The 21,111-nt window shown below is 49.8% G+C and overlaps 1 protein-coding gene across 1 annotated transcript in view; it reads right to left on the bottom strand.

Annotated features, from left to right (window-relative positions):
- Nucleotides 1–21,111, bottom strand: part of arap2 (ArfGAP with RhoGAP domain, ankyrin repeat and PH domain 2) — a 63,308-nt gene that overhangs the window by 7,674 nt on the left and 34,523 nt on the right. Inside the window, 12 exon segments of the mRNA XM_062449518.1 lie at nt 85–202; nt 900–974; nt 3,711–3,788; nt 4,991–5,138; nt 5,453–5,558; nt 5,956–6,168; nt 6,259–6,422; nt 6,604–6,667; nt 9,158–9,356; nt 10,256–10,358; nt 12,372–12,516; nt 18,105–18,236. Of these exon segments, the coding sequence (XP_062305502.1) occupies nt 85–202; nt 900–974; nt 3,711–3,788; nt 4,991–5,138; nt 5,453–5,558; nt 5,956–6,168; nt 6,259–6,422; nt 6,604–6,667; nt 9,158–9,356; nt 10,256–10,358; nt 12,372–12,516; nt 18,105–18,236 (1,545 nt within the window).

Genomic DNA, 21,111 nt, shown 5'->3' with positions numbered 1-21,111 from the left:
TCTCCAGAGTAGATTTAGTCAAACAAAACCTACGTGAAAATAGGTTTCAAATAAACGTTTTATCATTCTCTTCCTGTCACCTACCTAGCTCTCCATTCTCGATAACTTCGTATGCGGTCCAAAAGTCACCGGCGTTTGTGACAATGTTCTTCATTCCCAGAGTGGTCTCCGTCAACTCACCTGACCGCATGGTTGGAGACAGCTGCCGAAAAATGAAAACGACGTCATGTTTGGCGTCATAAACCTCAGGCTTGTGGATTATGATAACCACGTTCGTAACTACAATGAACAGTTCAATCAAGTACGGTTTGTAAAATAAAGACTTGCGACAGTTATCTGACATTTTGACATGGGGAAAGGACAACTGAACATCGCTGGTTTAAAAGCCTGCGCAAAGCCAGACACTGAGACCTTTTGCGAAATAATTGTTCTGTGGATAGAATTTGAAAAGGCCCTGCTTCACTCCAGAGAGTAAGAAGGAGAGAGAGCAAGGCAAAGAGAAGTGTTAATGTCAACCTGAGTCTGAGCAGACCCCTGTCACCCCTGCCTCTCTGCCCTACCGCTGTTCCACACCTGCAAAATAAGTCCATTACCTGCAGCTCACCAGCGCCGCTGATAGAACGCAATTACTCACACAATTAAATCAGACGTTTCTTTGATTAGCCCGCTTTTGATTTATTTTGGTGGCAGTAATCCCATCAGGTTTAACCACCAGTGCCTCGGCCTTATTCCATCACCTCCTCCACCTCTCCCTCTACTCCCTCCTTCCTTTCCCCGTTCTTGCTCCCCACTCGCCCCCCCCCCCCTCCCGTTTCGGTTCCCTCCACCCTTACTCTTTCCACCCCTGATTCCCCCCCAAACCCTTTGACACACAAACACACACATTCACACTCACACACCTTGATTAAGCAGCAGTTTTCGGGCTCTCTCCTTTCCAGGTACACCTCAAAGATCAAGTCCCCTGCTGGAGAGAACTGGGGAGGGAGGGGGAGAGAGAGAGAGAGAGAGAGAGAGAGAGAGAGAGAGAGAGAGAGAGAGAGAGAGAGAGAGAGAGAGAGAGAGAGAGAGAGAGAGAGAGAGAGAGAGAGAGAGAGAGAGAGAGAGAGAGAGAGAGAGAGAGAGAGGGAAGGGAGCGAGAGGAAAAGAATCAGGCAAAGTTAAATAATACGAACAACAAGAGAGTCTGGATTAATTGGCTTTTTGTTCTAAATTCCTTGGTCTAGTGTGGTCTGGACTTAAATGCAGGGACCCAAGATAGGCATTAGAGGATTTGTGGAAGCAGAGGAGCTGTGTTCAGAGCTGCAGGCAAGCGAAATCTTCCGCTGCTAATTGATGGGATAGTTATCCGAGCAAAGGAGGTCAAGCCGGGTGAAGTTAGGAGAGGTAAAGAGCAAGGACAATTGATGCAGTCTCTTCAGTCCTGTCAAAGTTTACAGTGTGCACTCCCTTTGTGTTCTCTTGCGATGTGGAACTGCCTTTTAGAGCTCAACAAATCTTCCCGAGCAAAGTTCTTGACAAGAACTTGGTTTAAACTTTTGGGTGTCATGCACTAACAAATACACACACACACACACTAGGTAGAGACCAGGACAGAGACCTTGAGTACTGAAGCAAGCACTCACGTGTGTCAGTTGACTGCATTTCAAGTCAACCTTGCTCCGGCATTGTAAAACAACAGGAAAGGTATATTGGAATCGAAAATGTCATTGCACATGAGAAACCGTTCCTCCTCAGTTCCTGTTCTCGCGCTCTTTCTCTCCCAATGCTTCACCAGGTACTCTCGGAAAGATACAAAAATGAAGTGCAAACTCTTCCAGACCAAATCACTCGACAGGAAAAGAATCAGTAACACTGAAACAGTCCCGAAAAGGATTCAAAGCAATCCTTCCAGCATCCAAATGACGGCTTTGTTTTTAACAGTGAAGTAGCAACGCAATGTATTTGAGCAGGATATGAGAGGCAAGGCCTGAGGCTTAAGTTCATCTGAGATGTTTTCGTAGAGGAAGAAAAGCAATCCATGACAACTGCTGCCGGCATCGGAACATAGCAAGTTGATCCTTGATCCTCATCATTCCAACATTCATCTTCCTGCTACTGTGCATGTGTAAGTGTGTGCGTGTGTGTGCTTGTGTGCAAGACTCAGTGTGTTTACATTTCCTCTGTAACTGTGTGTGTGTGTCTGGGGGGGGGGGGGGGGGGGGTTGCCTATGTAAGCAAGCGAAGAAAAGTATTGCATGTGTGTGTCTGCGTGTGTGTCAGTGGGGCCCATAGAACTGAATGATATACGTAGCTAAGAGCAACATTGCTCATCATGGTGTGCTTACAGAAGAGATTACAGCTCACAGACAACGGGCAATCACAGCTCTATTCAGCCAGTCTCTGGTAAACTCAGGAACGATAGAACGAGAGAGGGAGGGAGAGTCAGAGGGAGAGAAAGAGAGAGAGAGGGAGGGAGGAAAGTTGAGTCAAGAGTGCCTGATACAAGCTGCTGAGATGAAGTGATGGAAATGACGGGAGGGAACTTAACAGTTTGGCGCAGCGACACCACATGTTTCAGGGTGTGTCATGTACTGTGTCGTGTGAGTGCTAAATCCGTAACCATGGTAAGCCATCATGTCAATCATGTGTTGTTGAGAGGTATACCTTAACCTGCCAAGGGGGAGGACTCACATCTGACTTGAAACGCTCAAAAAAAACTAAAGAAATTACAGCCTTTGAAACTAATGAGGCATGAGGTGTAATTGCAAGAACGGCAACAGCGCCATTAAGATAAGTCCGCTCTACCGGTTTACCACCCCATCCACCAATGGGCAGGTGGGAAACAAAGTCAGGAACTTTCATTGTCAAAGCGGGAGAACGAGAGAGGGGGGCGGAGTCATCTCTGACTCCAACTGAGATTGGCGATCATGCCACGCAGAGAGAAATAAAATCACATTGAGGCAAAAATTGCATTCATAATGTGTAAGAATAGGGTAAAATGTTGTACCAATGACAAAGTGTGTGTGTGTGTGCATTTGAGCACACAGATTTCTCGCAGGTGCAATTACTATAATATCCTATTCACACATCCTGTGAACCCCTTTTTCTTCTCTTGGATGTGAAGGGATGTTAGTGCTTCAATTGAATATCTGTCACTTTTATTTTCCTCTTCAACTCTGTTTGGAGTCCATCCTAGATTACCAAAAACCTTTAGCAAGACTCTGACAACCTTGTATTTTCCTTTTGAGTCCAATTCTCCCTCCACGTAGCTTTGTAATAGCATTGACCTGTAGTTTTGTTCTTTCAACAGCCACTTTAGAGTGTAAAAAAGGAGAGAAAAAAACCCCGGACTGACTCCTACATGAGCTGGATGGCGAGAATGATTCATTTGTTTTTTTCTCCAGGTTATCTCAACAAATTGTTTCTTGCAAGCACAGCCATCCAGACATTAAGCAGCTGCCATAAAGGTTAACAGGAACAACAACCTCTCATCCCCCACTTGTTTCATCCTCCTACCTCCTTTCTTCCCTCTCTTTTCATCCCCAACCGACCAGACAGATCAAATGGATTTCGGTGTGATGAAATCGCACAGACTTCCCCCACACAAATGTCTACACCACCTCACACACACGCACACCAACACACACTGTATGAAATGCATGCACGCATGCATCAAAAACATTTCAGAGTCCTGATAGTGTTTGTCAGTGGAGGTAAATGGGTTGACTTACTGTGGCATCCTTTTTGTCATTCCACCTCGTAATGAAACTGTTCTCCTTCTTCATCTGCTTCACTTGGTCCTCCTGGACCTTCAGGGTAACACACACACACACAAACACACACACACACACACACACAGCATTGCAACATTACACAATTCCTAACATCCCACTCCAATGACCTGAGCTGAACTAGACTAGACTCTTAGCCTTCTTTAGCCTCGCATGGGACATTTGGGGCAAAACAGTGCCCACCTCTGTATATAGAGGAAGTTCAAAGCTCCAGTTCTGGACAGGAGCCGTTGCAGAACAGTGTCACTCCAAAGTCTAGAAGTGGGTCGCTTCTCACAGACTTTCCAAGTCTGCTGAACTCATTTAGGAGTTGGAAGTGTGGGTGATTGTTAGACACCAAGGCTCAGTTCCAACAGTGTAAATAGGCCAGTGTACAACACTTTACAAAGCTCTGGGCTGGGAAAATAAGATTTTTTTATTCCGGCATTTTGCTATCATTTTCAGAGAACAATTTGCTTTGTCAGGGTTATGCACTGCAAAGAAGATTGAAAGTGTGGGGGGGGATTCCTCTCTCACACACTCACACACACACGCACTCACACAGACACGCACTCACACAGTGCTTCAGCCTGTGTGTTTGGTTCTGATAAAGGACCAAATTGCCGGCATGCGACGCATAAAACTTCCTACGAATGAGCTTGCGTCTGCCACTTCTTGGGTGCCAGTGTGTGTGCGTTTTCATCAGCGCTCACTCCCATTGGCTCGGCTTCAAGGCCGCTTGTTGCCGGAGCGGTGGCGTCCTAAACTGATTTGGAAAGAATCCTCCCCTCTTCTGTTCTGGAACGAGAAGGAGAGACAGGCGCGTCTCTGGAACAAACGTGCCCACACGGCTCCCAATCCTATTAGCATGCTAGCTAACATTCCGAGTGCGACGCTGACGCAGTTACTCTCTCTCTCTCTCTCTCTCTCTCTCTCTCTCTCTCTCTCTCTCTCTCTCTCTCTCTCTCTCTCTCTCTCTCTCTCTCTTCTCTCTCTCTCTCTCTCTCTCTCTCTCTCTCCCTGTCTTCATTAGCGAGCTGTATCCTCAGGTGCAACGCTAATAAGGTTCCCCCGGGGATACACGGCGACTACAAAGAAAGGTTCCGTGCCCGTCGTCGCCACGTTTCGCTCCGAGAGTCAAAGCTCCGAGGAGCTCGATGAGAGCGGCGATCCCGCTAACGAGCTAGCGACGGCGGGACAGTTTGCGATGAGGGAGAAGAGGGGGAGGAGGGCTCACTCACATCAAACAGCTGCACATAGTTGTTGATGAGGTCCTGCACCACGCCGGCCTCCTGCTGGTTCTGGCCGTCTGTCTGGAAGAGGCAGGGGGAGAAGAGGCGGGCCAGGTCCTGAGTCTGCATCTGGTTCAGGTGAGAGCACCACTGGACCCTGTGCCAGAGGGAGCACATGAGCAAACACACACACACACACTCGTGGAAATATTCATCTACAGACACACACGCACGTGGCGCGCGCGCGCGATCGCAAACATTCAGCTCAAGACACAGACAGAGAGAGACACACGTGCACACACACACACACACACAACAAACAATTGCCAACATTCATCGAGACAGGCAAACACCCACAGAGTTGCAAACATACAGCTACAAACAGATACACACACACACACATTATTGAATACCTTCAGCTACAGGCAGACACACACACACACACACACACAGAGACCCGCCGGGCCGTACCTGAACAGGTGCTGCAGCAGGGCCGCCAGGGTGGACCTGTTGATCTTGGGCAGGCTGCGGATGAAGGCAGAGTACTTCTTCACTCGGTCCCTCTCGTCCTCCTCATCTGTACACACAGCCGGAGATGAGGGCACAGGCGACAGCGTGAAGAGCGAAGCCTGTTTTCGTCGCGCACCCTACTTTCAATCACCGCAGGAGCGTCTACAGCAACAGACTACTTCAACCGAAACAGACAACGTCTGAATTGAATTCCTGCTACACCTTGTAATCAACACAAACACTGCGTGAATACGCGTTGCTGGTTACGAACACCAAACCATTGCAATCAGGCGTAAATCCCGTTACAATTCCATATCCCCTGTGAATGTGACGATGGACATACTTTGAGAGGGAGTGCAGTAAAAGTGGGGTTATCTGACACAAAGTGAGTGTCGCTGTTTTCGCAGCGAAGCAAAACAAGCCACTACAAAAGTTTGTAACATAAAAGACTGTCCTTGGCTGACCTAGAGCGGACACCCAGTAGGGGTAGAGCTCCTTGGCCAGGAGGGCGTCCTCTGTCTGGGACAGGAACGTCCGTAGGGTCTGGGTGACGTCCTCCAGGCCATGCTCTTGGACCCTCAGCTTGACGTTGCGCGCGTCCCCCCTGAAGGCCTCCAGGAGCTGGGCTACACGGGCCGGATCCCCCTTCCTCTGGTACAGCCCCTCCTGACCCAGACCTGGTAGGGGAGTGTGTGTGTTCAGTGTGTATGTGTATACTGGGGGTTATGAGGACATCTTAATGACTTTGGGTCAAATTTGACATTTACCATACTGGGTGACGAAGGAAATGCAGCTGTCGACGACGATGGGGACGCCATTTTTACTGAGCTGCTGGTTTCTCAACGCCTTTCCGTCTGTGCCCGCGGCCAATCGGATGGCAGAGTGCCACAGTGCGAAGTCCACTTTGTTGTAGCTGTGAATGTACACAGTTCTAGGACAGCCAAGGGAAAGGCATTAATACATATGACATACCTATGGTATAAAATGTCCCTGCAAAACAGATTGGGTATGTGTCAGCTGAAAACCGAGTCAAAGTCAGAACTGTACATGGTGGCGCAGTTAGATGAACAAGCTTTTTTAGGGGAACACTCTTTCGAACAGGTTGGACCTACCTTCCTCCTTCCACCATGAGAAGCACCTGCATCCTCTCCTCACCTTCCACATAGGTAGAGATCGCTAAGGAGAAACATACAGATGGATCTGTGCATGTTTCATTCAGAGATAGTTAAGGGAAGGTCGTCGATTGGACATTTCCAGCAAAACGCTCATGACCAAGCGCGACCTCTTTCTTGATCATCTATTGAGGTGTAGCCTCGGATACAAGTATATGTCATTCATGACTCAGAGAGCAAGTGTAGACCGTACGTCTAGACGACTCATACTGACGTATTAAAATGGGAGGGGGGAAAACTAATTGAGGGTTTGAAGGGGGTTGGGTTGCAGGGTTAGGGTAACATAGCGGCTTCCATTTCAATTTGATTGTGTTTCCATGACTCTGAGGTGGCACACCTCCCTGTGCGCCTGCCCGCTGCCTCGTTGACTCCTTTTCATCGGACTATTCCTCAGAAAAAGGGCGTGAACTCTGGTGTCAGCCACTGACAGGAAACACACTGCAGGTGTGGGTAGTGCCCGGCTGGAGCACCACACCACGGACAGGGGACTGGGACCCCAGGGGCTCACACAGAAACACGCCACACAAACACGCATCGTGCGACCTCCGTTTGACCTCCGTTCCGAGTCGCTCCAATTCCCTTGTTTATTTTCCTCCCATCTCTCCCATCTACCTTCTTGTCTTCTGGCGACCTCAACCCTCTCTCTCTTTCGCCGTACGCCCCACATTACACAGTTCCAGACTTGTGCTGCTTGTCATATTCTGATGCTAGTAAACAGGAGATACTGTTGCATGAAGCCAATGAACTACATTATGTCATTCATGATCCACTCCGTACAGAGTTACAGCGGAAAGCTGCAAAATGGGATATTTCTTGCTCTCTGGTGGCAAATTATTTTCTTCTGGTGTTTGGCAGAGTTTCAAGAGCGAGGAATCTTTTGCTCTGATGTAAACAAGCATCCAATTTTTTGGGGTAAACTTCAGAGATTGTTATTGACTTTAGAGAGTTTTATTTTATTAAAACACTCTTATCAGGGAAATGCAAGCGGCAATTCTTGTCATTGTTCGAACAAACAAATAGAAAGTGCTCTTTATCCACCTCGCGGGCGTGCGGAAAGGAAAATTATTGGTACCTTTATGTTTCTACAATGAAGACACTGCGGCCTTGTTCCACCATAATGAGTGTAGGGATTCACATCAAATGTTTGTTTTAAACATTGTGGGAGACAAATGGTAACAGAGATGATCACACAGCATAAGGAGCTAGGAAGTGGAGCAGCGGGCCGCACACAGCGGTGAATCTGCCAAGAATGGGAAATTATCGCACAGCTTTCCCCCCAAATCAAGCATTCAATGTCTGAACAAAATAACTGGAGAGGGTTTGCACCTGTGTAGGGCTTTGATGGTGCAGGTTTGAAATTGAAGCCTGCAGGAAGTACTGACTTGACTCGTTTGTCTTTCTTTTCGGGTGGTGACCTCGCATAACCCCATAATCTAGGATTTTTCCCTCTGGTGTTCCACGTTCCACTGGCAGGGCTAAACTGGGCTTGGTGCTTACCGGTTCTGCATTGAAGAGAACCGAAACGCGACATTCACACAATATTTGTCCTCACAAAGTACAACACACTGAAACGGAGTCATTTCATCAATGACTAAGACGAGGCGGCGGATCTTGTTCTGAAAGAGGCAATTACTCCAGGATGTTTTGAGGAGGTGGAGAGATGCGAACACGGTGACGGGTTCGGCACGACGCTCGCGGCGTCTCTCTTTTCATTCCTACTCCGCCGTTCTGCCTGTTGGCTAAGCAGATGTGCGGGTTAAAGTAACAACCCAACGTTTTCCCTCACGCTCCATAAGCCCGCTTCAGAACCCACACAGCCGTGACAAAAATTGCCTGGGACTAATTACTTGTGTCATGTACAAGGACCCTAAATGCTTCCCGAAAAAACACGATACGACATCTCACACCCGTCTTCCTCATTGTTTGGAACGTTTTGCTCGTTGCTAACCGTTGCTAACCCCGTGTCACGGCTCACGGTGCCCTGGGTGTTGCCACATTTGGCTGGTTTCCAACGCCCATCAGAACCATTACTAATCCCCTCTGGTACCACAAGTTCCCGCCTGTGACAAACGTGGCTTGGGAATGCTGGGGCGACGAAGCCTGGGTGCCACGGTGGGTCTAATCTGGCCCCAGGTTAGGGGAGAGGGGGGCAGGAGCTCCCCCTGATCCAGGTCTGAATGCTTAAATGGATTAGGAAGATTGATAGATCCTCTCTGTCTCTCTGTCATCTCGCGCAATCGATAGAAATGTTACGGGCTGCCGGAGTCTCTCTCTCTCTCTCTCTCTCTCTCTCTCTCTCTCTCTCTCTCTCTCTCTCTCTCTCTCTCTCTCTCTCTCTCTCTCTCTCTCTCTCCCTCTCCCTCTCCCTCTCCCTCTCCCTCTCCCTCTCCCTCTCCCTCTCCCTCTCCCTCTCCCTCTCTCTCTCCCTCTCTCTCTCTCTCTCTACTTTATCTCTCTTTCTCTCTTTGTGTGTGCCTGTATTCTCCATACTCACTAAGTTCCTGTAGTTGTTTGAGTTGCAGTGCCCCTTCTGTGCCCTCCGTCTTCCCCGAGCTGAAGTGGAGGGTGGAGCCTTCCAGAGAGAACCAGCCAACTCTCCAATGGTAGAGGTCGTGACCTTCCTTGTAGAAGAGCCGGCCAATCAGCTCGCTATCTGGCCTCAACATAGCCTCCACTTTAGCCGGGACGAAACACTGAAATACAAGCCACAGAAAACACTTTCAGTCCAAACATCAAACGTAAACTTATGGTTCCATAAAAAAAGGGAATTGTTTTGTGGAGACGAACATCAGAACAATGGCTCAAACGCCATATGCACCTGTGAAGTCCCACGGGCAGCAAAACTTCAAGTGGTACAAAACATTCCCGTGCTTGTGTTCCAGGCGGATTTGTTTTTTAGCAAACCTTGTATTTTCTCTTCACCCTCTCACTATTCTTCTCTCCCCTTTCTCCCTCCCGTAGCTCCTTCTCCCTCTTCTTCCTCCTCTTCTCTCCCCTCTTTCCTCCTCTCTCTCTGTTTTTCTCAATGTCCTTCGTCCCTCACCGACCATGTTCCATGCTCCACACCCCTACCTCTCTCTCATCTCCCCCTTCCACTCTCCCTGGCTCTAATTGAAACGCTGGGGTGTGTGAGGCGGCAGACAGACAGACAGACACACACAGACAGACACAGACAGACAGACAGACACACACACACAGACAGACAGACAGACAGACAGACAGACACAGACAGACAGCAGAGCTAATACTCCCACTGCTCACACCATCTATCTCCAGAGTTGGCTGGGATTAATAGATTGGTTGGAAGATATAAAAAGGGGGGGGGGGGGATTGCAGACACATTTTGTGTGGTGTGCCATTACAACAGGCTGTCACCGTGCGGGGGAAGAGATAGTTGGGCCACTATGTCTTCTTGAAGGAAGGGGGGGGGGACTGAAGAGGGAGACGCACACAAGCACACCAGTGTGTACACACGCGCACACACACACACGTTCGTGAGAGACAAACCGGAGACACGAACGCCCCCCCCCAAAAAACACACATCAGGCCGACACATACACATGAGAAAGACAAACGCGCTCTCGCTCGTCACCTTGGTAATGGCACGGACCCAGTCCTGCTGCTTTTCCTCCGTCTCGGCTCCGAACAGCAGCACTCTCTCTGACTGAAGGTAGAGCTCCACCGTGAACACAGCCCTGCGAGGGACACCAGACACGCACTCTGTTAGTTTATCACTGAAGAGAAGACTAGGCCCCTCACCCTGAGCGGGCACCGCGGACGCAGAGACGGCGCCGTTCGGTCTCGCTCGAGCGATTCCTCGCGCGGCGCATGCGTGCGCACATTCAGTCGATGCGCTTATCCACGGAGACAAACACAGACATACAGACACACAAACAACTGCCCCCCACCCCCTCACACACACACACACCCTTCCACACACACACACACACCCTCCCACACACACGCGGTTAAACCACCTCGCTGTCGGAAGCAAAAAGGTGGCTATTAATCTTTGTTTGTCCTTCTCGCTCTCTCTTGCTGTCTTTCTCTCGCTAACACAGAGAGGGTCAGAGTATCACCGCCTTAATGGTTCCGACAGGGTAGCGAGCGAGAGACACGGCTCCATGTTTGGCGGGGTGGGGCCGGAGTCTCGAAGCGGTAAAGCGGCGGGTGCTTAAGGGAGCGGGTCGGTACTCTCTCAGGCTCGTCGGGGGGAACGCGAGGGGGACCCGAGTGTTTGCGTGACCCCCGGCCCCCTAACAGGTGTGCAGACGCTTGTTAAAAAGGGTCCCAGTGGAGAAGGAGAGGTGTGTGGGACAGAAGAGCGAGAGAGAGAGACAGAAAGAGAGAGGGAGAGAGACAGAAAGAGAGAGAGGGAGAGAGAGGGAGGGGGGGACTCGGACAGAAAAGCTAAAGAACACGACAGGCTGGAGAAGTTGAAGAGACTCGAGACATTCAGAGAGCGCGTGAATTCAAGGAAGTAGTCAAGAACTGGGGACAGTTCCCAGATGAAGGTACACTAGGAAAGAGTAAACGCGGCGGTGACTCGACACAACAACTCAAAACATCACCGCCGAGCCGGCTCATCCCACATGGAGATTACCGAGGGGCCGGCGAGGCGGTTAATATGCACTGCTCATCCGGGGACTGTACGGGGGCCGAGCGGTGGTGGCGCGGGTCCCGTTGGCGCTCGAATCCCCCCCCCCCCGGAAGGCTGCGCGATACGCGGACAACACCCACCGGCTCCTGTACGGCAGCGATAGGCCAGCGAGGGGGCGTGGCGCTTTGCATAGGCGTTAATAGTTATGAGCCGGGGCGGCCGGTGGAAAGGTGAGTTGTCCCCCGTTCTCCGCCAGCTGCACGGTGGGACGGCGGAGGAGGGCGAGCGAGCGGGGAGGAGGGCCAGCGAGCGGGGGCGGACTAATCAGGTGCGGAGGTGCGCTCTGTGTCACGGCGGGCGCGCTCTCGCGCTAGACAGGCTGTGCCGCACACGCGCGCGCGTGCGCGCACACAATGATAAGCGCATGCGCACACTCATAAAATGAGTATATTAGCTAGCCTCGAGTGTGTGGAGTATATTAATTCAGTGCATTACCCCAGCCAGAATAGCAGACAGCCAGATGTGGTGGTAATGACTACATAAATAACATTCGCAAATCAACACATTGTTCTCTCTCAGTGGCATCTGTTGCTGCACTAACAGGCCAGGCTTACACTCTGATCATACCCCCATTATCAAACTCCTCTGTTTCACTACCCCGCACAGAAAACAAATACATATAAACACACATATCGGCACACACACAGTATTCCCAAGTGCACACACACAAATACACACAGAAACAACAATTCATTTTTCATAATGGCAACTACTGCATGGCTATGACTAAGATATCAAGTTCAGAAAAGCTCTTAAATTTTGGCATCGATGAAGAGATTAAAAAGTCCCAACCTAGAGAGATGCATCTGCTGACATTTCCATCTTATTAATAGCGTCCATTAAGGATGTGTCAGCAGATCTATGCTGGTTTACATCCCGCCATTCCTTGCCAAACACAGTATTAAAATGCAAACCCAATGATTCAAGTTCAAGTAGCATTGTGCCACAAAGGGCCCCGCGTGCGTATGTGAGCGTGCGTGCGTGCTGTGCGCTCGTGTGCGTGTCTGTGTGGGTGTGCGTCTGTGTGTGTGCGCGTGTGTGTGCTCACCCTGCTCCGGTCATGGTCTCAGCGTGGTTGACGGTCAGGCTGATGACATCGGTGATGTCCACTCTGCCCAAGGCGGCGGGCGTGCGCTCGTTCTCGTAATAACTGAGGAAACCCCCTTCTAGGGTGCACCAGCGTCGCACAAGGTCTGAAACACACACACACAAACACACACACACAGGTTTTTTTCATTCTCAAGTTCTCCAGGATATTGCAACGACACACATACACACCCGCGCGCACACACAGACACTGACTCATCCACCTTAATAGAAGTAAACAACACTAAGCTCTCAGCAGGCATCAATCATCAGAGACTAAGTTGATCTTTGAAAAGTTGGAAGGCACACAATTGTCTTTCATGAGTCTGACTTTAGGATTTACATACTTAACAAGCATGAAGTTCAGGAAAATAGACCTCGTTTTGGAATTCAAAGTCACAGGGCCATCTGCCTTTTGTTTCCGCCACGTGCGCACACACAAACGCGCGCGCACACACGCGCGCACACACGCACACACACACACCCCACACACACACACGGCCTGCTTTCACAGGCCCCCTGCGTTCCCAACACAAAGTTTTCACTCCTCATCTCATGAATATGCAAGCGTTTGATTCATTTGCCAACAGCGTGTGATGCATGTGAAGAAACAGATACAGTTCCAGTACACAAACGGGGAGGAGTATGTAACTATTGACTTTTACGAACATAAAGGAGGAAGCTTGCTCTGCCTTTCCCTTTTTTCTCCGTCACCCTCTCTTTCTCTCTTTAGGTTCATCCCTCCCTTAAGAATCTGAGAAGCAGATTAGCAGGCACTAAAAAGACTATGCACATTGACTGTTGACAACTTTATCCTTTAAAATAACCCAACGCACATGACCCTCTCTTCGCCACACCTCATTGAAGACACTACTCTTCGCCCTTCCGCTTAAAAAATGAATCCTGCTTCCAATGTTCATGGCCTGTCATGGAGACAGCTGGTATTTAAACCCATTTCCCAGGCAATCTACCAAATACAGAGGGCAGGCCATTATCTTTGCGATAAAACAATTGCAGAACGATTTATCTGACGGCATTTCCTGTACCCTCCCCCTCAAAATGCCCAGTCTATCGTCTAGATGGAGGAACGCTTTCTGTTTTGTTCCTGTGTCCTTGTTATTGGGATAAGATCAAGTTTAAGTACAGTATCAGATTCTAAAGAAAGTGCAGACAATATTTTTTAACCAATTAACTTCTTTGTGCCCCTATGCAATTGTCTAAGCAATCCTTGTAACCTCTGAAACTCAGACTTTTCCATCTTCCTCAAAAATAGACCAAAAATGCTCTCCCTCCCCCAGAGCTATGCTTCCAATCAGCTCCCTATTGCAGAAAAAAAAAAGTGCACAAGGAGAATTCACGGAGGAAATGTGTGGCTCCTTAATCACTGGGCCGGCATGGCAGACCCCGATATGCGAAACAAACGGTCGGCTGGGTGACTCTGAGGACAGGCTTCCTAAAGAATCATCTTATTACCGGACCTAGCATGCCCACAGGTACACCTGGCAGAGGAGGGCCCTTTTCCACAGTGAAAAAGAGGGAGTAGAGAGTGAAGAAAGAGAAACGTGGGATGAAGATGGAGAGAGCGCTTGGGAAGAGAGACCCAGGGGTGAAAAGATGTGACGGTTTGACGCAGCTAACAGACGGGCGGGTGAGGTGGTTGATCTGTGACCGAGCTAATGACACGACCACAGGGCTTGAACTGAGGCCAGGGCAAGGGATGACAGTAGGATGCTAGAATGTTCTTTTCACGTTTCACGTGGTGGCATGTTAACACTGAAGGGATATAGCAATGGTGGTGGTGGGGGGGGGGGGGGGGGGGTTCAGTAATCGCTAACATTGTGAAAGAATAATAGTCTAGCCTGTGTGGGATTTGTTTGACTGCGTAGGTAGCATACTGAGAGCCCGCTGCGGTGCTGTTCCCACCAGGCTCATGCCTTTGCTTGAGAGTAACGTTGGACATTTTGGAAACGCTTCATTTAAATCATCATCGCAGGGTACTGACTTCACCGAAAACCACTGCAGCCATCATCTCCACGGTGCATCTCTCCGAAAAACGAGTCTTTTGTAACAGGCCAGGCAGGCTCCGCGGTTTGTCGTTAGCAGAAGGCACGCTAGCGCCCCGACCGACGCTAACACGCTAAGGGGAACAATAGTGGCTGATTCACAATCAGGCAGCTGCGTCCGTCTCCAGCTGTTCCCCCACACACACGCCGGCCCCCGGGCCTGCGGAGCACCACGGGGGTTCACAGGCAACCTTCCGCGGGAGCGTCGCGGATGCTAGAAAAGCAGCCCAAAAACTCCACCACCGCGGCTAAAATGAGCCAATTAGCTTGCAAGCGAAAGAAAAAAAGTTTAAACTTTAAGAGCTCGTCTGTGGACTCAGGATTGGGGCCGCAAAATGTTTAAAGACTCTTTTTTACTCTTTCCTTCCTTCTCTCTCTCTCTCTCTCCTTCATGCTCTCTCACTTACTCCCCATGCTTTTGTTGAACGCTCCAGCTACACACAATGGCCAGATTGATTTGGCTAATCAAGGCATCAATGGACCAATTAAGTCGTTGAAGACACAATAACTGAGCAGCCTGCTTAGGAAAAGATGGGGGGGGGGGGGGAGGTAAAAACTGGACATGCACTGCATGAATGGCTTGGGCTCCGTGCTGTTTGCGAAAGCGTTTGTGGATCATTAGGTCCGACAGCATTTGCGGGGCCCGTTTTCTCCGAAACCAATCCATAATCAACGTCAAATGGGCACAGCGTGAACTTTGTGATGGCGCCAACGGGCTCTGCCCTCCTTCACCAGCCCTGTTTTCTTCTCCTCCCTCCGTACCTCACTCCAGCCAATCCATCGAGCCGGCCTGTCAGTCGGCCTGGAAAGTGAAATCAAGAGATGGAAGGGATCTGAACGGTGCTGGGAGGACGGTGCGATTGGTCGGATTCGACTGGCCTCTGAACTTGTGCGTCTGAACGTGTGGCGCTGGGTAGGGGCGAGGAGACCTAGGCCCGGCCGAGCGGCATGTCCTTGGTTAGGGTGAAAGCTCTCTCTCTCTCACTCTCTTTCAGCAGGAGTTGTTTCTGAGCTGTTGCCACGGCAGTGGGAGGCAGCTGGAGTGGAGGCTCACTTATGAGGAAAAGACAAACTAATCAGAAATTAGAGGTGTCGTTTCCCCACCTGCCACTCATGCTCTCAGCTAGTAACCCCCCCTCCCTCCCTCCGCCCTCCTTTCCACCACCTCGCACCAACCGCCCTGATGAACCGACTGAGAACAGACGAGCCTGACTCGCTCTCTCCTGGCTTGAGAATCCTGTACGCCTGGATGAACAGGGGTAGGTACATCTTTGTACTACGCCGTCCCTCTCTCACCTGGGAGAGAAAGTGCACCTGATATAACAGCACGCTTATCAGCAGCGTCTTGTGACTCTCGTCGACCTTGACGCGAGCACAAACAAAGACCGCGACAAGGACAGGAGGAACAGGAAGGAAGGAGACCCTTTTTAGACTTTGAAGTTTGGGGAGAAATCAAACAAATTATAATGTAGTCGCTGATTTCCTGATTGGGAGAAACATCAGCATATAGGAAGTCCTTACCTCCCACAAATCACATGTGCATCACTGCCAGAAAAAATGTTTGACGAAGAATATCACAAAAATACATCTTCAAAGACTTAGCCTGGCATTACCATCGCCACCTCCGCCTACCCCGCAAACCATTCTGGAAGGTTCTTCTCCACAGCGTCTCGATACAGTGCACGCCAGCCGTGAGAAGGCCCTATACCTACAGTAGTTGTCTGGGAGACAGAGAAAAGACGGCAGAGCCTGCTCCCTAGTCACTCTACCGCTACATTTGGCGCACAAGCTTTTATTAAAAACCCTCAACGCAAAGGCCCCATGAATTATTAAGAGCCCGGGTGTATCTATAGAGCTACCAACCATTAGCCGGGGAGCTAAATAAATCCAGGAGTTCGCCGAGAAATACCTCCACTGTAGCGATTCTTCCTTTCCTCACAGAGCCAACGCAACATTCTCTTCCTTTGATTGGAGAAGGCAGAATGCTTCATTTACGTTTCCTCCACCACCGCCGCCACCATCGCGTTGAATTTTTTAACAGCTGCGATACACTTAGAGGCCCACTAACGCACAAAGGGAAAAGCTTGTAAGGCCTTTCATAATAGATGAAATAACCAGGTATTTATCGAAAAAAAGAAAAAAAAGGTAATTTCGAAGACGTACAGAGTAGCACTCTTCTCTGATTTAGTCCTAAAACAACCATAATGTATTTGACCAAGGTTTGCAAGTGACACAGTATAATGAACATTGAATACATCAAGTGTACATTTACAGTGTTACAAAGGTTTCCTGCAAGCTCTCAAATGGAACTTAAATAATTATTTTTATCTGAAGACTGAAGACACTGCAACGCAATGTTTTGTGCTTGTGTGCGTATGTATTAACGCAACACAAAAAATGACATAGCTATCTCTAAACAAGAACTATGTGAGCCTTCCCAAGTTACACCCTCTGAATTCCAGAAGTATGTGAAGCTATGAAGTTCAAATAAATTCCATCAGTGAAAATATGTTCCACACCCCCATCGCCCCACACCTCCCTTATCAGGACTTGTTCCCAAGCTTGAGTCGTATTCATTAGCCAGAGTGTGTACCCACCAGAGATAGATGGAAGGGGGAGGGTGGGAACAGAAGATGGGGGGGGGAGATACCAGAAGGGTGGAGGGAGGGATGAGATGGAGGGAAGGAGGGGTGGGGTGGGGGTGGAGTGAAGGCGGAAAGATGGATGCCTTGCTCCCTCCAGAGGGAAGAAGGAGCCAGCTGGTAGCAGGTAGATCAGTGTCAGTGCCCTCTCTTTCTCTCTCTCCCCCCCCCCCCCATTCACACACACACACACACACACACACACACTCCTTCTCCAAACCTCCTGCCCTCTCCCACACCCCCTCCCTCCCCCGCCACCCGCGCTCCCTACACCCAGCCTCTCTTAATCCCCGGTCTCCCCCTCACACCCCTACCCCCCACATAGTCCCAATCACCCCTGTCCCAATGGGGTGATTGGGACTGCCCCCCCTCCCCCTGGGGGGGGGCATTGAAACCTGGCTCCCTCTCCTAATTACCCAGAGGCCCCAGCCACACTCCAGCTGTTTGGCGTCGAGGACCGTTCCGGCACAGGAGGAGGAGGCAGCGGTGGCGGTGGAGTCTGGAAAACAGCCTGATTAAAAGTTTTTAAACGGCCTCGGAAGACAAGAGGAGGATCTGTTGGGGTTCCATGTTGCTCTTTCTTTTCCATTTGTTTTCTTTTGGTCTTTCCCAGTCAGGTAATAGTGAGAGCGCCATCTACTGGAGTTCTTCATAGCTCGAGGTGTGCAAGTGCCCCTGTCGCAACCCTGACCTTACTAAACACAAGAGAAGCACTGCTCTAGCGCTTAATGCCATCTTCTCCGAACTCTTGCTGACAAACCACATTTTTAGAAGACCTGAGAAGACCGCATTTGATGGACTGAAACATCGACTACCGCCTTAGACTATTTGATTTACCGACGGAACGATGGACACTTTGACAATCCAACAAGCCGACTTCCACCGATCGATCCTGAGCCGAGCTGACCGGCGGTCTGACAAACGGGCCCGTGTGGGTGGCCGCCCACCTGACTGACGGATGGATTAGCTGTCCCGAGGTCGTCCACTCACCGTCTCTGTCTCGGCCTCGTCGGTCCAGGGTGGCCTTGGAGGGGCCGGGGGAGCAGTAGAGGAAGCCGTCCATGAAGGAGGGGGCGTCGGACGCGGCGCTGCGCTCAGACACCGGGTCCAGCATGGGGAAATCTGGAGGGAGAGACCAGATTTTGCATTTGTGGAGGTTCCTTGGGAATGAAGGCGCAGAGAGAGAGCAAAAGAGAGAGAGAGAGAGAGAGAGAGAGAGAGAGAAAGAGAGAGAGAAAGAAAGATAAAAGAAAGAAAGAAAGAATGAGAGAGAAGGAGGAGACTAACTGGATGAGCGGGAGTATCTCAAACAGATCAACACTAATGTGTTGATCAAGTAGATTTAACTCAACTTTATTGAGCGCATATTGTTCACTTCCTCTCTGCATCTAGGGATGTCGTTGTAAGCGAGTCCCCTCTGTGCCTCTCCACTGCTCCTCTCCCTCCCTCTTCCTAGTCAAGTATACGCTCTTTTTGTTCAAATATTTATTTATTTACATACTTGTCTGTTTATTTATGCTTGTCGCTCCACCGTTTGGTCCCAAGGTTATCCACAAGGTTTTTAAGAGAAAGTTTTGGAGGCAAAAAAGGATGAAAAGCCTCGGATCTCCTCAAAATAAGGCAACCCTTAGTACTTCTTTTTTTTGCCCGCAAGACAGGCAGTCAGACAGACTGTTTTAAGTTCCGGTTGTCTCTTTGTGTCTCCTCCTTCTGTCCCTTCACCCCCCCCCCCCTTCCCTTTCCTTCAACCTCTCCCGCTCCATCTCTCTCCATCTCTTTCTCAACCTCTCCGAGCTCAACCTTATCGTTCTCAAAATTCAATTAGCTTTAACGCTCCGACACTATTTTCTGCTGGAACTCCCTGTTATAGCTCGGAGATTTTATCACCTACCTCCAGCCCTCTCATCAAACAAGGTAAAATCCCTTTAATTGAAATCCCTTTTAATTGAAACGCCCCTCTCCTTTCCCTCCTCCCCCCACCCCCCCTTCCTCACTATCCCCTTTCTCCCGCCGAAAACCGGAAAGGATCAGTCACTTCAGGATAAGAGAGAGAGAGAGAGAGGGCGATATGAGTCACAGATCGTTCTGTGATCTCCGCTGGTAAGCCCAGACTTCTCCGATGGCCACTCAGAGATGTCTATCTGAAACTTCCACAGTCAAACTGAAAGTGCGGATACATTTTGCCACTCACAAAATGGCCTCCCTTTCAAATGTTCTGAAGCTAATCAGAACATGAAAAAGGGCTGCCAGACAGACGACTGTTTTGTGTTTACAAGAGATATAAGCGCCTGGGCAGCGGCGGTGTGTAACAACTCTGTGTCTCTCTGTGTCTGAGCTCTAAAAAGGTCCCTTGGGAGTTGTAGTCCACTCTACAACGCTGTGTCTCTGAATCGCTTGTTTGTTGCCACTGTCGCTGGGAAGTCTGGGCTGTGCTGATTGGCTAAATCCCCTGTGAGGGAAAGGTGACATGACAAAGTGCTCAATTAGCTGTCCGGTCGGCCGCAGAGGGCCACATAGCGGCGTTTGACCGTGACCATCACCATCGGCCTTTAGAAACAAGGCACCGTGACAACATATAAACACACACACACACACTTTGTATCGACAGTTTGCAGCAAGGCTTAAGAGTGCCAGGAAAAGCTACTGTCTAAGTGTTAAACCTCCACAGACACACACACCGCGCTTGCTTAAAGAAACACACCCAAAGGCACTTAGCTCAACTAAACAACACGTCCCTTGTGAACCTGTGACCTTTTAACATGCCAGAGCGGGCTGTTCCAAAGGAACATGCGTGTGTGCGTTTGTGTGTGCGCGCCTGTCAACAAAACAACAAACAACCAACCCACCTAAACAAGCCAGCAGAGCCACAACAAGAAAGGGACCTCGGTACTTCTCTGCGTGTGCAAGTCTGAGTGTCTCCGCGTGAACTTTTAGAATCCACAAAAAAAGCGGGATGAATTTTTGATGTGCCTGGAGATGCTAGGCCAAAGACGAAACAATGGTGGTAATAAAATCCGTCAGTGGTGTGTAAGTAGCAGAGAGGGGAAAGTAGCTGCCTGGCCCAGGATGTAGAGTTGCTTTCCACAGTCCTCGATGTGCATGGCACAGCCTTTAACCACCATCAAGGGCCCCGTCGGTGTCTTGTCGACGACCGTTAATCCTAAAATACGGTTCAATAAAAGGTGGATGGCTTGACTGTTGGAAGAACCCTTCTTGAATTCTTTGGAAGCGAATCATGTCAGATAAACAGTTGCAATTAAGTTTAACTAAGGATAAACGCCTGAACGACAACTATTTCTATGTGTGTGTTTGTGTGTGTCCTAGGCAGTAAGGGAGGTTGAGTTGTTCATAGCTCTTGGGTAGCATATGTTCTTTGCCAAAAGAAGGATTTGTCAAAGTACACCGTGCAGCTTCGAGACACCAGTCATTGGTGAATTAAGACAATCAAGGATGACGGACATTACGGATTCTGCCCTGAGGCGATCGGTAAACCAGGAAGAGACACTACCTGGGAGACTCGCCATTGGCCCTCTGTCAATTCTCCAGGGGGGGGGGGGGGATATGCAAATCCAGACATTTTTCGTTTGTATCCGAGAGTGCCGAGGGGCAGTCAGGAAGTAAGCAAGCCGGTGTGTCTGGACACGAGTTTCATAATGAGGCCGGCCAAGACGGTGACCGCCACACACTTTTTCATGGACACGTGAATACATCCCCCTCCCCTCTCTGCCACACACACCACCCACACACACACACCACCCACACACACACACCACCCACACACACACACCACACACACACCACCCACCCACACACACACACCACCCACACACACACACCACACACACACACACACCACCCACACACACACCACCCACCCACACACACACACCACCCACACACACACACACACCACCCACACACACACACCACCCACACACACACACCACCCACACACACACACCCACACACACACACACACCCACACACACACACACAC

Source organism: Osmerus eperlanus, chromosome 23 (genome assembly GCF_963692335.1).
Source record: "Osmerus eperlanus chromosome 23, fOsmEpe2.1, whole genome shotgun sequence".
Taxonomy (NCBI): Eukaryota; Metazoa; Chordata; class Actinopteri; order Osmeriformes; family Osmeridae; genus Osmerus; species Osmerus eperlanus.
Note: the sequence above shows the minus strand (reverse complement) of the source record. Positions and strands in the feature narration are given on the sequence as shown.